The sequence below is a fragment of the Oncorhynchus mykiss genome, chromosome 8, assembly GCF_057628025.1.
Source record: "Oncorhynchus mykiss isolate SJ-2025 chromosome 8, ASM5762802v1, whole genome shotgun sequence".
Lineage (NCBI taxonomy): Eukaryota > Metazoa > Chordata > Actinopteri > Salmoniformes > Salmonidae > Oncorhynchus > Oncorhynchus mykiss.
In genome coordinates this window covers 66,486,371-66,503,294 of record NC_143029.1, presented here as the reverse complement: position 1 = coordinate 66,503,294, position 16,924 = coordinate 66,486,371, and the positions used below count along the sequence as shown (strand labels likewise).

The window sequence follows — 16,924 nt, the reverse complement described above, 5'->3', positions numbered from 1 at the left end:
GCCACCCACTCATGTGGAAGATGCGCTGGATGGGGAAGCCACGGCTGTGTGGGATGAGCCTCATAAGCCGTGCACACACACTGGCTGAGTCTTTCCATTTAGAACTTTGGGAGAGACAAATAACAGGAGGTTGATGATGAATACATCACTGATATGAGACGAGGCAGCAAGAAAGGGGTTGAAACTTGTTTATATATAAACCTATTTAAGAAAATGAAAGAGCGCTAGAGAGACAGAGAGAGAGCGAGAGAGGGAGATCCAAATCAAACAAACATAGCATACAGAGTAGAATACAGTAAGTTGCACACTGCACAGTGAGAGAGGGTGAAGAGGGAACATTATGATGGGTCAAAAAGAGACAGAGCCTTGGTGAAGAACATAGAAATCCATCAGACAGGTATGATTTATTTAACAAGGCCCCGCCAAAACCTAAACTAATATTCCAAAATGAGAGTGGTCAATGTGTCCTGAGGAACACAGAGAGATTTCTCTTCCATTCCAAACTGATGAGGCATAGAGCACTGTGGGACGCTTACAGTATAGATGAATAACACTGTATCAAAGTTTCTCTCTACCATCTTCTTGTCTCACCTTCTGGTGGACTTTTCAAACAGTTCCAGACTCAGAGGGTGTGAAAGGCATATAATATGAGGAATAATTCAACAAAAGATTACTCTGCAGCACCTTAAACTTGGGGTAGAGCTTTGAAACTCCCAGACTTGAGGTATCTGATTTGAACTCTGAGCCAGCCACCTCTTTGACAGGCAGTGTGTGAGAGCTGGAGAGATGAGTAACGTGCAGGAGATATACTGCTCAAAGGACAAGAAAATAACACACCTCACCAGTCTTACTCAGTCCTTACAGTCAAGAGTAGGAATAAAATGAGCAGAGTGCCAATTCAAAAACTATACTGTCATGGAAGTTTTTGAATTGGCACTCTCCTCATGTATCTCTGCTCTGCTGAGTTGTCTCCATTTCAAAAAAGGTTCATACAAGTCAATCCATTAGCAGAAAAGGTTGACACAAGTCAATCCAATTGCAAATGTGCTAAAGGTTTCTGCTGGCTATCAGCAACAGAGTTGGAGAGATTTGAAGTGAGATTTGAAACCCTTCCTAAGGTATTTAGCCTACAGGGGTACCATGCAGGCATAAAATCTGTATTGTTTTTTTATGTAAGTAATTGATACCGGAGCACCAAGTCTAGGTCCAAGAGGCTTCTAAACAGCTTCTGCCCCCAAGCCATAAGACTCCTGAACATCTAATGAAATGGCTACCCAGACTATTTGCTTTGCCCCCCCCCCCCCCCCCCCCCCCCCTTCTACGCTGCTGCTACCCTGTTGTTATCTATGCATAGTCACTTTAATAACTCTACCTACATGTACATATTACCTCACTTACATCGACACCGGTGCCCCCGCATATTGACTCTCTACCGGTACCCCCTGTATATAGCCTCGCAATTGATAATTTACTGCTTCTCGTTAAATATTTGTTACTTCTCGTTAAATATTTGTTACTTTTATCTCTTACTTTTTTTGGGGTGTTTTCTTAAAACTGCATTGTTGGTTAGGGGCTTGTTAGTAAGCATTTCACTGTAAGGTTGTATTTGGCGCATTTGACAAATACTATTTGATTTGAAATAAGGCGATATTTATCAGAGCAGAGAGCACAACCCATTTGTGGGAATAGGCTTGCAGTGACATTTTTGTAGTAGACTTAACTACTGTAGGCAATATGCAGCCAAATCAATCATTCTGAGGCAGATGATACAAGATACATGTTGGCATCAAAGCAAGCAGGAAAACGGCTCCATCAGAGCGGGCAGGGCTGCTGTCTCTCTGATCTCTAACCATGATGTAGATAAAGTTGTTTTGAGGATCAATGTAGAGAAAAGATCCAAACCTTACGAGTACAAAATCTAAAGTTGAAGACATCAGCTGAAAGTTGACCCTCACTTTTTGTACTGGCCAATAGAGGGCAGAATTGTACCAAATATATTTCAATCTTTCTGATAGTAGACTACCAGTACTGTAGGCTGACTCGTAGGCTCCTACAACCGTTTTTCATGAGTTACAAATCGAGACTAAAATATAAAAACGACAATTTTAATGCATGACATATGCTCCAGCTATTCGACCGTGTTTCCAGTCGGTGTAAAAGAGACGGTGGACACTATCACACCAATCACAAGCTGGCTTTCAAATACCAGCCAATAGAAAGTCAGACATAGGAGAGAGAGGCGGTCGTGTTTGGGTTTTGTTTTCAGACAGGTGTCGCATGCAAACCTAAGTCTTCCTAGCTAATATTTCAGAGATTATTTGAAATTTACCTAGTTCACAAGTAAAAACAACATCGGACTGAAAAATGAATTGTCCGCCATCGAAAAGGGTTTATGCCGATTTGCCCATATGGATCGTAGAAGATCACTGTGATGTAAGAACATTTAGCTAGCAGTAGCTATATTTAGTTAGCTAGAGTTAGCTACATTTTTGTAATATCTAACGTTATCTTGCTAGCTAGTTGCACACTGAAAAAACACAATGTATTCCCCATTTGAATGTCTCTACAATGGCGATCTACAGTACATCACTGTGCGATGCTACCTCGCTTTCTGAAAATAGCAAATTCTTTAGCTGGCTAAGAGATCACATTACATTTGCTTAGCTAGCTGGCAAGCTAACGTTAGCTAGCTACTTTACTAAGGATTCATGCATGCTTACTCTATAATTGTAACCAGATCAGGTCTCCTTTCTGGTTTTGAACAACCAGGTTTTTGTTCCAGCCCAGCACCAACACATCAAATGCAATACTTTGTTATACAGACTGGAGATCTTGATTTTTGTTGATTACTTGAAAGGTAACGTTAGTTTAGTGCTGGAATAAAAGCCTGCACACCCAGTCCAGGACCCTGGGCTAGATATAGATAGGTACCACTGACACCCCCCCACATTGTTTTAATGAATTTTGAGAATGTATCTATCTTTTATCTGCTTGAATTGTGTCCCTAAGGTGGTAAGTCCTATATATCGGGCTATAGCATCAAGGCACTTGCCGCTGAAGAACATCAAGATGGTCCATCTGGATTCCCACCCAGACCTCCTCATACCTGTCAATATGCCTGCAGATACTGTGTTTGACAAGGACTCCTTGCTCAGGTGTGATTACTGATGAACAGGGAGACTGGCCTGTACTGTACCGGTAAACATACTGTATGGACACGGACATGCCATCATCCCACATTTTATATATCCTTGAAATCTTTGTTTGCTAAGTTACCTCGTCAGGTAGCCTACAGCACAGACTAACATTCATTCAATTTCACTAAATTAATAGGGCATGACATGACCAGTATTAGCAAATACATTACATGCATTCACTCGCTGATCATGTATTGTTATTTTTTTGCAGTGAGCTGAGCATTGAGAACTGGATCATGCCCATGGTATATGCTGGGCATGTGTCTCACGTGGCATGGCTCCATCCCTACTGGGCACAGCAGATCAAGGAAGGCGAGCACTCCTTTTCTGTGGGGAAAGACTCCTCCACAACCACCATCAGGTAATTAATTGTTAGCCAATCACTTCCTGATTTTCTGGATTTCTTACACAGGGAGGTATGGTTTGACCCAAATACGTTTCTTATTTGTACTTTGTTTGATTTTGTTTCAGAGTTACAAGTAAGGACGATTACTTTTTAAGTGACGGCCTGTATGTTCCTCAGGATCAGCTGGAGAATCCTAAACCTCTGGGACTGAGTGTTGTCTTAGTGAACCCTGTGGCGTGTTGCCAGAGGGAAGACATGGGAAGGGACATTGAGAAGAGCTCTGCCAAAAGACCCAGGATAGAGAACAAGGGAGCTGGGGATTTGAATGATGCTCAACCCTCTGCTTCAGCTTCCAAGTCTGAAAGCAGCTCTAGTAGCTGTGATGACAGTGTTCAGCCACCAGGTGGCAGTATAACCCCAGGGAGCAGCAGCAATGGCAACAACAGAGAAGAGGAAAAGGAACCACTCAAAAAGCCTTGTTTGAAGACTGACAAGGATGTGGGTTCAATGACCTACGCTGTGAACAGCCTTCTCTCCGTTATCAAACAAACTGATCCATACATACTTGACATCGACCTTGATTTTTTCTCTTGTAAGAATCCTTTCAAGGAGATGTATACACAGGTAAAGGCAATTATTGGTTACCAGAGGCTGAACCTTCTCAAGAAAACATATACTGCTGAGATGTTGCAGATATCTTACTTAGAATCAGCAGAAGTGTTGTAAGATGTTTAGACATGTTGGTTTTTCCTTGGCATTCATCTCATGATTTGACGCCATCAGTTTTACTCCCCCTCTGTATACCATAGGATGAGTACAATATTCTACAGGAGCTATACAGCTTCAGGAAACCTAGAGAAGACCCAGATGAGGTGAGAGAAAATACTGTCTGTTCTGAAGGTGTTATGTGTGTCGGAAGGTGTCTCTGTATCAGAAGCATGTGGTGTTTCTCCCCTGCTGTACACTACAACTGTGTCATGTTGTGTTGTTTTCAGGAGGAGTTGACAGAGTGTGTGGAGAGACGTATCCGGCAGCTGGAGGATCTGGAGGCAGCATTTGCAGACCTGGTGGAGGATGATAGTGAGGAGACAGTCAAGCGCTGGGCTGCCAACCCTGGGTAGGGTAAATCCCCTCTACCTTCCTTATGGTATCTGGGCTGGCGTTGCTGAGTAAATCTCCTGTACCTGCCAGGCAGTAATTTCTCCATCAGCCCAACTAGCCCTAATCCTCAGAACCCTTCTATCCTTAGAATCCTTCACTCAGCACTGGCCAGCTTAAAATTGGTACTGGAGAAAGATTAGATGAGATTGAGATCTACTTATGATTATTTCCCCACATATAGTCCCTTGAGAAAGTATTCACACCCCTTGACTTTTCCCACATTTTGTTGTGATACAGCCTGAATTTAAAATAAATTCAATTTAGATTTTGTCACTGGTCTACATACAATACCCCATAATGTCAAAGTTGAATTGTGTTTTTAGATTATTATTTTTTTACACATTAATTAAAAATGAAAAGCTGAAATGTCTTGAGTCAATAAGTATTCAACCCCTAGAAAAAAAGAGGAAGGGAAGCGCTGCTAAGGTACACAATAGTAGATTTTTGGTAGACTGAAGGTGTTCTTTGGTAAAAGCGGTTGGTCAATTGGTCATCAAAAAGAAAGGAGGACCAAGGCACTCTTCATATAATTAATTGAAATGCCTTAATTTGTATGGTATGTTCAATGGAAACAAAGTTTACAAACTCAGACGCGTTTCGGCTCCTTGGCCTTCGTCATGGAGTACAAAGAAAGGATTTTGAACAGCTTTTTCCAATCAGCCCTGATTTGAAGAGGGAATGGATCAGCATCAGAACGCCTAGAAAGGTAGTTCTAACCTTAAATATGACTGGGCAAAGTGCCAAGAATAGGAGAGCCATCTATTCCATAGTACACTAGAACACAGCCAACATGGACAACAACATAACTGAGGGCAATGGAGCAAAATGTCCACTAGATGACAGCAAATGGACCTATCACGACCCTACAGGAAGGGTGAGAAATCCATATCTTCATTTAAACCATGGTACTTAGTGGCCTGTAGCTTATAAATCCATATCTTCATTTAAACCAGGGTACTCAATGGCCTGTAGCTTGTAAATCCATATCTTAATTTAAACCTGGGTACTTAGTGGCCTGTAGCTTGTAAATCCATATCTTCATTTAAACCAGGGTACTTAGTGGCCTGTAGTTTGTAAATCCATATCTTCATTTAAACCAGGGTACTTAGTGGCCTGTAGCTTGTAAATCCATATCTTCATTTAAACCAGGGTAATTAGTGGCCTGTAGCTTGTAAATCCATATCTTAATTTACACCAGGGTACTCAATGGCCTGTAGCTTGTAAATCCATATCTTCATTTAAACCAGGGTACTTAGTGGCCTGTAGCTTGTAAATCCATATCTTCATTTACACCAGGGTACTTAGTGGCCTGTAGTTTGTAAATCCATATCTTCATTTAAACCAGGGTACTTAGTGGCCTGTAGGCTGTAAATCCCAAAACTTTATTTTTGGTTTAGCTGTGTAAGACGGTCCCCTTTTCTAATTGAGGCCGGAACATGATCATGATGATTTCTCACCTTTCCTGTAGGGTTGTGATTAGGGAAGCACAATATATCGGTGAACATATCGGAATCAGCCAATATTAGCTAAAAATGCCAACATCGGTATCGGCCCGATGTCTAGTTTAACGCCAGCGGGCAAAACCGATGTCAAAGCTGATGACGCCACGTAAAATGTTGCATTACACGTGCAACACAGCATTCCTAACCTAGCCCACAATGTCTGCTGTGTGGATCAAGCAGTCAACAAATCGAGCAGTCATTTGAACGAGTAAGAACATTTCAGCGAGACAACTCAAAGGCAAAATCCATTAACACCAAGATAATGGAATTCATTGCCCTTGACAATCAACTGTTTTCTGTCATGGGTGATGTTGACTTTCGCCGACTGGTCGACCACCGGTACACATGTTGCACTACCGGAGTTCCACAGTAATAGCGTCACTGCTATTAGCTTTACGGCATAATATGGAGCGCCGTTTGGGTCTTTACGTGTCAAAAACGAATTTGACGCATTAAATAAGCTTGTAATTTGGCACGTCAAATAACAGTTCTAGTATAGAATGTTGTGTGTGTGATGAATTTGCACATGCAAGCCAAGCGCCACCACTACTATCAGTAGCACTGTCAAAGCTGTACAAAAAAAGTCTGCAAACACCGGACACGAACGATGTGCTTACAATACTGCTTTAGTTATATGTCATTATTTGTTCGACCACAACTTCTGGGGTAGCTAGCTAGTTTTATCTTACTTAGCTAGCACCAATACAACCAGCCTGAAAACAATGACCAGTAGAAACTGCAGTCATTTTCATTATTCTTAACAATGATTTAGGAATCCTTGTGAGTAAGTATTGTTGTCTTCCTATTGAAATTGAACTTCAATTCATGAAAATAAATGGCTAGCCAGCTACTTAACCCTGTTGCCCAAAGCTCATTTTATAAGCAGCCAGCTAGCTTCATCTGGCTAATGAGGCTCGACCGGACCGGGTTTTGTGTTGTGAAGCTAGTCACAATAAGGATTAGGCACAATAGTGGAATTTGCGGTTTGCCTTCAAAATGAAAATGATGCAGCAGGTTACAATTAGTGTAATTTTGCCATATTTAGACTAGATCATGTTAAACAAGGTTGGAATGTGAAGCAATGAAATGGGGTATCAGTCTACTCTGTGACACCCACAGAACACAACTGTGGAGGCCAAATATACACTGGAGTTGCTTACCAAGAAGACATTGAATGTTCCTGAGTGGCCTAGTTACTGTTTTGACTTAAATTGTCTTGAACATCTATGGGAAGTCTTGGAAATGGCTGTCTAGCCATGATCAGCAACCAACTTGACAGAGCTTGAATATATTTTTTTTAAGAATAATGTGCAAATAATGTACAATCCAGGTGTGCAAAGCTCTTAGAGACTTGCCCAGAAAGACTCACACCTGTAATCCCTGCCAAAGGTGATTCTAACGTATTGACTCAGGAGTGTGAATACTTATGGAAGTGATATATTTCTGTACTTCATTTTCAATAAATTGGCAAACATTTCAACAAAACACTTTGTCCTTATAGGGTATTGTGTGTAAATGGGTGAGCAAAACAATTAATTGGATACATTTTTTAAATTCAGGCTGGAACACAACAAAATGTGGTATGAATACTTTCTGAAGGCTCTGTAGATCTAGGCCTACTCTATATCTGCAGTGTCTTTCCCATGAACAACTGATATAATACCTTTTATCCAAGTTGTCCTCTGGGGTTGATCACCTCTTTGCTGTCTGCCTCTCACACAGTCTGAATTAGATTAGGCTGACATTAGGATATCATTTTAGATAGAGAGATACTGTACAGGCGTGGTACTGTAGGGCTCTGCCTGGAGGTGATGATCATGGTGGAAAATATCGGAAACTTATATTGAAGGTTGTTTTTTTTCTCTCCTGTTTTTAGGATGACCTCTTTGGTAAAACTGGTGGGAAGCCTGCGGAGTCGAAACGAGGCCCCTGACTACGAAATGGTAAACAGCTTTTTTCACCGACAGAGTCATAACCATTAGTGTGTTTTTTTTTCTACATTTCTAATTTCAGGGAAGGAAAATAAGATGAGGAAGAACATAATGTAGCACTAATTAACAGTTCGATTAGATCATTTAATATAGCCTGTCCCCTTAACAGCTAAAAGGGTTTTCTTTTTGCTCACTGCCTCTTTCCAACCTTTTACTCTGAAAGGCACCATGATGATAAAAAGCTGGCTTTCATTATGTGGTTGCCTGACATTCTCTCCCTTCCTATGCGATGGTTATGATGATGATGAAGGTGCACCAGGCGGGGCTGACCTGTGACTACTCGGAGCTGCCCCACCACATCAGTAGTGAGGAGGAGGTTGAGAGACTGGTCCTGGCAGTGGAGCTCGTCCTGGAGGCCCTGCCGAAGCCCACCCTTGTCACTGTCTCCAGGTACGTCAGCGCCACTCACCCTCCTTGGAAAACAGCCATTTGACTTATTCAAAGAAAATGGGATTTGTAGCTTGCTGAAGGACATTGGACGTGTAGCAAACAGCTTATTTTTGACAGCCATCAATTTATTTGCAAGATGGAAAGTTCATGAAGTACTGACTCATTCAGTTAGTGTTTGTTAGCAAAGGCGGATGTCAAAGATGTGAAAACATAGTCTTGACGCATATAGACACATTTGTTCTGCTACAAAGAAATTTGATCTAATCTTCAAATAATGCAGATCTTACGTCAATTGACACAAACACCTTAGTCATTGTATTCGCAGCAAAGTTGTTGTTTTTCATGCAAAGCACAGTCCATTTAACTAAGTATAATGACGCATCACCTTTGCCTGGATGACATTGTTTTTGAATGACTGAATTACAAGATTCTGTTCATTCGTGTTATGCAAACTGTCCAAATTTCCCAATGTGTTATTGGACAATTTGACAGCTGATTGATTCAGTGTTTTGTTTGGCAGATCCAGTCTGGATGAGTACTGCCCAACTGAACAGGTAAACTCCATCCAGAGTAGGATACTAGCCGTCCTGGAGTCTTTATATGGCTCATTGGATGTCCATAAGGAGTACGAGACGAAACCAGAGGACAACCTGCCCAAGGCATCATGATACAAATCATCCTCATTTGTGATGCATCCATCAAATGACTGACTTTCACTCAGAAATCATGCACTGGTGTCAGTGTGAGGATTCAGCCTGAAGATACACACATTACTGACTTTCACTCAGAAATCATCCACTGGTGTCAGTGTGAGGATTCAGCCTGAAGATACACACATGACTGACTTTCACTCAGAAATCATCCACTGTTGTCAGTGTGAGGATTCAGCCTGAAGATACACACATGACTGACTTTCACTCAGAAATCATCCACTGGTGTCAGTGTGAGGATTCAGCCTGAAGATACACACATGACTGACTTTCACTCAGAAATCATCCACTGGTGTCAGTGTGAGGATTCAGCCTGAAGATACACACATGACTGACTTTCACTCAGAAATCATCCACTGGTGTCAGTGTGAGGATTCAGCCTGAAGATACACAGATGTACTAGTTCATTTGAAAGGCTTTAAGTTTAAAGTATGAATTAATGGTTGAAAATCAAGATAGCATGTCTACCTGCTCCTGTTATTTTAGTTTTTCCTCAGGTAGGCAGGTGTATCAAACATATCTATATATCCCATGACCATTGTTACTGATACTGTACAATTTAATGAGGACAGTTTTTATCATTTGTGTTCCATTACTTGTTTGATACTTTCTTGCCCAGTCCAGACAATTTCATATGCAGGCATAATTCACTAAGTGAAAATTTGACTATGGAGCCATTTTACACTAAATGCAGTGATTGCACTGGCAAATTGTTCAACTGTATCTGTCGGAATTTTTCATTTAAATTAATATTAATTTTATTTTTATTTCCCTTTGCTCATTTCGCAAATCTTTTCCATAGATGCATCCCTTCAATACAATCTGAGGAAGTGCTGAGGACTCTTTTTTTTTAAATATTTGTTTTATTAGTTTTTTTCTACTTCAAAGCAGCAAATGAGTATGATTAGATCCTATCCTACCCCACCCACTTCGGTTTGTTTGCTCCCATTGCCAGTTGCTTAGCAACTCTATTCAGTACTGTCACATTTTCATCTCACTGTTTGTACAAATGTATAAATAGATTATTCTCTCGGTCAAGACTATTACATATTATTACAAAACTTTAATGTCTTGGCTGTCAATGCAGAGTACAATTTGTCCCAACTACAACACTGTCATTTTGAGTGTACAAGAATACCTATTCATGGTTGTACATGAATATATGAAACTTAATTTAATGTTATTCTCATTTAATTCTTACAGATGCTCTCCATAATATTGTTCTAATTTTGAACGTCTTCCAAGGAAAGATAAAAGATACCCATCAGATACCCATCAGATACCCATCAGAGGAGGCTATATTTGTTGTAATGTAATCTATTACATTTTCCATGGTTATAATAGACTCAATGGGATTGTTTTGTTTCCTGTTTTAATAGTGCCTGTGTTACTTTGAACAGAGCTGGTGCATTTAAATGTTTAAAAAATCACCCATGACAAATTGTCCAATTATAATATTCATAGCTTTGCGTATGATATCTTCATGCATCCTGAGGATTGGAAACAGCCTTTCATATAGCCTGGGGTAATTCACAACAGAAACACACACCGACTCAATTAAAAGGACATTAATGCACCTCAAACATAATCATATGATTTTATTTTGGGGATTGCAGCCCACCATTTAAAAAATAATTTATACCACAGCATGATGTAGCCTATTGAAACATCAAGAACATTCTGTGTGTGCACAATCTCTGCTATTTGATGATCCAATGGCTGCTTTTACGCAGGCAGCCCTATTGACACAACTTAGTCCTAATACAGTACCATTCAAATGTTTGGACACACCTACTCATTCAAGGGTTTTTCTTTATTTTTACTATTTTCTACATTGTAGAATAATAATGAAGACAACTATGAAATAACACATGGAATCATGTAGTAACCAAAAAAGTTAAACAAGTCAAAATATATTTGAGATTCTTTAAAGTAGCCACACTTTGCCTTGATGACAGCTTTGCACACACTTGGCATTCTCTCAACCAGCTTCACCTGGAATGCTTTTTCCTCAGACTTGAAGGAGTTCCCACATATGCTGAGCGCTTGTTGGCTGCTTTTCCTTCACTCTGCGGTCCAACTTGTGGTCTCCTTGGTCAAATAGCGTACTGTCCTGTTGAAAAACAAATATTAGTCCCACTAAGCGCAAACCAGATGGGATGGCATATCGCTGCAGAATACTGTCGTAGCCATGCTGGTTAAGTGTGCCTAGAATTCTCAATAAATCACAGACCGTGTCACCAGCAAAGCACCATCACACCTCCTTCCCCGTGCTTCACGGTGGGAACCACACATGCAGTGATCATCCATTCACCTACTCTGCGTCTCACAAAGACACAGCGGTTGGAACCAAAAATCTCAAATTTGGACTCATCAGACCAAACGACAGATTTCCACCGGTCTAATGTCCATTGCTTGTGTTTCTTGGTCCAAGCAAGTCTCATATTCTGATATATATCCTTTAGCAGTGGTTTCTTTGCAGAAATTTGACCATGAAGTCCTGATTCACACAGTCTCTTCTGAACATTTGATGTTGAGATGTGTCTGTTACTTGAACTCTGTGAAGCATTTATTTGGGCTGCAATTTCTGAGGCTGGTAACTCTAATGACCTTATCCTCTGCAGCAGAGGTAACTCTGGGTCTTCCATTCCTGTGGCGGTCCTCATGAGAGACAGTTTCATCATACCGCAGTTTTTCAACTGCACTTGAAGAAACTTTCAAAGTTCTTGACATTTTCTGGATTAACTGACCTTGATGTCTTAAAGTAATGATGGACTGTAATTTCTCTTTGCTTATTTGAGTGGTTCTTGCCATAATATGGACTTGGTCTTTTACCAAATAGGGCCACCTTCTGTATACCACCCCTACCTTGTCACACACAAATGATTGGCTCAAATGCATTAAGAAGGAAAGAAATTCCACAAATGTACTTTTAACAAGGCACACCTGTTAATTGAAATGCATTCCAGGTGACTACCTCATGAAACTGGTTGAGAGAATGCCAAGAGTGTGCAAAGCTGTCATCAAGGCAGAGGGTGGCTACTTTGAAGGATCTCAAGTATAAAATATATTTTGATTTGTTTAACACTTTTTTGGTTACTACATGATTCCATATGTGTTATTATCATAGTTTTGATGTCTTCACTATTATTCTACAATGTTGAAAATAGCAGAAATAAAGAAAAATCCTTGAATGAGTAGGTGTGTCCAAACTTTTGACTGGTACTGTATATGTATGTATATATATACACTGCTCAAAAAAATAAAGGGAACACTAAAATAACACATCCTAGATCTTATTAAATCTTTTTTTCTTTACATAGTTGAATGTGCTGACAACAAAATCACACAAAAATTATCAATGGAAATCAAATTTATCAACCCATGGAGGTCTGGATTTGGAGACACACTCAAAATTAAAGTGGAAAACCACACTACAGGCTGATCCAACTTTGATGTAATGTCCTTAAAACAAGTCAAAATGAGGCCCAGTAGTGTGTGTGGCCTCCACGTGCCTGTATGACCTCCCTACAACGCCTGGGCATGCTTCTGATGAGGTGGCGGATGGTCTCCTGAGGGAGCACCTCCCAGACCTGGACTAAAGCATCCGCCAACTCCTGGACAGTCTGTGGTGCAACGTGGTGTTGGTGGATGGAGCGAGACATGATGTCCCAGATGTGCTCAATTGGATTCAGGTCTGGGGAACGGGCGGGCCAGTCCATAGCATCAATGCCTTCCTCTTGCAGGAACTGCTGACACACTCCAGCCACATGAGGTCTAGCATTGTCTTGCATTAGGAGGCACCCAGGGCCAACCGCACCAGCATTGGTTCTCACAAGGAGTCTGAGGATCTCATCTCGGTACCTAATGGCAGTCAGGCTACCTCTGGCGAGCACATCGAGGTCTGTGCGGCCCCCCAAAGAAATGCCACCCCACACCATGACTGACCCACCGCCAAACCGGTCATGCTGGAGGATGTTGCAGGCAGCAGAACGTTCTCCACGGCGTCTCCAGACTGTCATGTCTGTCACATGTGGTCAGTGTGAACCTGCTTTCATCTGTGAAGAGTACAGGGCGCCAGTGGCGAATTTGCCAATCTTGGTGTTCTCTGGCAAATGCCAGACTTCCTGCACGGTGTTGGGCTGTAAGCACAACCCCCACCTGTGGACGTCCGCCCTCATACCACCCTCATGGAGTCTGTTTCTGACCGTTTGAGCAGACACATGCACATTTGCAGCCTGCTGGAGGTCATTTTGCAGGGCTCTGGCAGTGCTCCTCCTGCTACTCCTTGCACAAAGGTGGAGGTAGCGGTCCTGCTGCTGGGTTGTTGCCCTCCTACGGCCTCCTCCACGTCTCCTGATGTACTGGCCTTTCTCCTGGTAGCGCCTCCATGCTCTGGACACTATGCTGACAGACACAGCAAACCTTCTTGCCACAGCTCGCATTGATGTGCCATCCTGGATGAGCTGCACTACCTGAGCCACTTGTGTGGGTTGTAGACTCCGTCTCATGCTACCACTAGAGTGAAAGCACCGCCAGCATTCAAAAGTGACCAAAACATCAGCCAGGAAGCATAGGAACTGAGAAGTGGTCTGTGGTCACCACCTGCAGAACCACTCCTTTATTAGGGGTGTCTTGCTAATTGCCTGTAATTTCCACCTGTTGTCTATTCCATTTGCACAACAGCATGTGAAATGTATTGTCAATCAGTGTTGCTTCCTAAGTGGACAGTTTGATTTCACAGAAGTGTGATTGACTTGGAGTTACATTGTGTTGTTTAAGTGCTCCCTTTATTTTTTTGAGCAGTGTATATGACTGCACACAAAATAATATCATAAATATATATATATATATATTTATATATTTATGATATTATTTTGTGTGCAGTCATATTCAAGACCATTTCAACAGCTTAAGCCATTGCAATGAACCTACACAGTGAGTGAACCACATTCTTATTCTCCACCATGTCAACTCTGATACTTCCTTCACACTGATTGTGTGCCCAGTGGGTCATTGTCCATCACAGACATAACCTTGATGCCTCCCTCCACAGGACTCAGACCAGTGTTCTGTATCCTGTATGCAGACCGCTATCCCATTGTAAAGGATGGTGTTGGACCGAGCATTGAGATGGGCCTGCGTGCTTAGCCTACTGATGCCCCAAACCAAGGCGGTTGGATCTTGACACCTTCCATCTGACTGGCATGTCTTGGCTGCCATGGATGGGATCAGGAAGGCTTCACCATCCAAATCAATTAGGTTGACCAACCTATTGAATACGCTCCAGTGATGCCTGCAAAGAAGTGTACTGTCTGGAGAGTGGAGTCAGTGGAACATGAAAAGTAGTTATGTGCAAGAAAGGGATCTCAAATGGGTTGTGAGACCCAAGATGTGCTAGAAATGTTTAATGTGTGAATTGTTATAACATCCTTTGCAAACAGAGTAAACAATACTTTTCTGTGTTAGAACAGCTAATACGAGTTGCATCCCCATCAGAACAGGTCTGTGAGAACCTTCAGAGATGAGTCAGCGATCTCCAAATATGAAAGTTATGTAACCTTTTTTTAATGCACCTGAAGGCTGTTGGGTGTTGTGGTTGACTTTAAAGAGCATAATTGTTTTGTGCCTTTAAATAAAATTCTGACTGACACCCACTTCCTTTTTTCCCTCATGTATGTTGTGCAGTCTGTCAGCTGTTGCTAAATAATGTAAAGGAAACTGAGGATGTATCACACTACTGCACTAATAGGAGCCTCCCCACTGGACACATACGTCAATTCAATGTCTATTCCACGTTGGTTCAACATAATTGTATTGTGTGTGCCCAGTGGGTCATTTTTTTTAATCTATGAGGGGAGATGTCTTCATAAATTAATAAAAGATTGAAAAATAATTTACTTAAATAGGCTAATGGATTGATTAAAAAACCTAGGCCTACATGTTTTGTTAATAAGAGATGGCCAACAAGGCCCATTAAAACATGGCTCTTCATGAAGCTAAATGATCCTTAGTATGACCTTCTTAAACCAATTCCATATAGCTTAGTAGATCACCCCCTCCCCTGGCTTAGACAGAGCTTAGACTGTAGAGGGTTAAAGCATGGCTCATTATGTCTTTCCAGTGCTTAACTCCACATCATCAATAGACACTGTAGCTTTCAGCTCCTGCTCTGAAGGGAATTATGTCAAAAGGCACCTGTTCATTTATCCTGGCTGATACCTAGAACAGAGCTGCCTGGCTCCCTAACAGTTTTCAGTGGTGTGTTATTGTCAATACGAGGAACCAACTAAATAACCAACATCAAAAGCAACAGATCAGCAGAACATGTATCTCTTGCTGTAACATTCCCAGTACAGCTAACTGACTGAAATTACAGGAGCCTACTAGACCAATGCTTTGCAGTTTCAATATTTAAACCATTCCATCAAGTGAAATGACCCTTATAACATTGGAATAGATTTGGAATTGTTTTAGTTTCCCTGTGCTGGATGATGGATTGGGTAAGAGTATCAAAAGACATCTGGGACATTGGTAACCACGCTATGGTACTAGCAAGCAAGATACAACCTGGGAACAAGTAGAAATCTTGGTTAGATTTCATTTGCAACCTGGACAGGTTTAATCCTCAAAACACATTGCTTTATCGTCCTCAATTCGTTCCACATTAAAATAGGCAAAACATGGCGATAGGGGAGAGTGGGGTAAGTTGACCCTCATGAAGAATTACTATTTTAATAATACTCTTCACTACAACACAAAACTTGTTTTACTACTTGATTTCTATTGAGATGTGTAGTAAACCAGTAGTGATTTAAGTATTAACTGAAGTAGTAATGAGTGATAAATTGCGAGGATTCACTGCTGAACACTACAATGCTCTGCCTTCAGAAGTTTGACTTTTCCCACATTTTGTTGTGTTACAGCCTGAATTTAAAATAGATTCAATTAAGATTTGTCACTGGACTACACACAATACCCAATAATGTCAAAGTGGAATTGTGTTTTTAACGAAAGGAAGGAAAACGCACAGGGAATTCACCATGAGGTCAATGGGGACTTTTAAACCGTAACAGAGTTTAGTGTCTGTGATAGGAGAAAACTGAGGATGGATCAACAACATTGTAGTTACTCCAGCTAATCACAGGCAAAATCCTAGAGGAAAACCTGGTTCAGTCTGCTTTCCACCAGACACTGGGAGATTAATTAACCTTTTAGCAGGACAATAACCTAAAACACAGGGCAAAATCTACACATGTTTACCGAGTAAACTTGTGAATGTTCCTGAGTGGCCGAGTTACAGTGTTGACTTAAATCTACTTGAAAATCTAAGGCAAGACTTGAACATTTTTGTTTAGCAAATTTTTTGAATAATAAATGTTGCACAATCCAGGTGTGGAAAGCACTTAGAGACCCATAAAGACTCAAGAGCTGTAATCGCTGCCAAATGTGACTTTAACATGTATTGACTCAGGGGGGTGAATACTTACAGTGGGGCAAAAAAGTATTTAGTCAGCCACCAATTGTGCAAGTTCTCCCACTTAAAAAGATGAGAGGCCTGTAATTTTCATCATAGGTACACTTCAACTATGACAGACAAAATGAGAAAAAAAATCCAGAAAATCAC

The 16,924-nt window shown here is 41.2% G+C and overlaps 1 protein-coding gene across 1 annotated transcript; it reads left to right on the top strand.

The window, feature by feature from the left end:
• The first annotated feature begins 2,021 nt into the window (after positions 1-2,021).
• c8h5orf22 (chromosome 8 C5orf22 homolog) lies at positions 2,022-12,580 on the top strand. Its single transcript, XM_036985975.2, has 9 exons — positions 2,022-2,433; positions 3,010-3,155; positions 3,409-3,558; positions 3,669-4,167; positions 4,353-4,415; positions 4,539-4,660; positions 8,083-8,149; positions 8,448-8,587; positions 9,108-12,580. The coding sequence occupies exons 1-9, from the start codon at positions 2,365-2,367 to the stop codon at positions 9,253-9,255; spliced, it is 1,404 nt and encodes a 467-aa protein (XP_036841870.1). The 5' UTR covers positions 2,022-2,364; the 3' UTR covers positions 9,256-12,580.
• Positions 12,581-16,924: the final 4,344 nt, after the last annotated feature.

Bases quoted from the DNA above. Each gene is read 5' to 3' on its own strand.
- c8h5orf22 (XM_036985975.2), top strand. From the start codon at position 2,365: ATGAATTGTCCGCCATCGAAAAGGGTTTATGCCGATTTGCCCATATGG. The intron at 2,434-3,009 runs GTAAGAACATTT...TGTGTCCCTAAG, and splicing joins TCGTAGAAGATCACTGTGAT to GTGGTAAGTCCTATATATCG. The intron at 8,150-8,447 runs GTAAACAGCTTT...ATGATGATGAAG, and splicing joins AGGCCCCTGACTACGAAATG to GTGCACCAGGCGGGGCTGAC.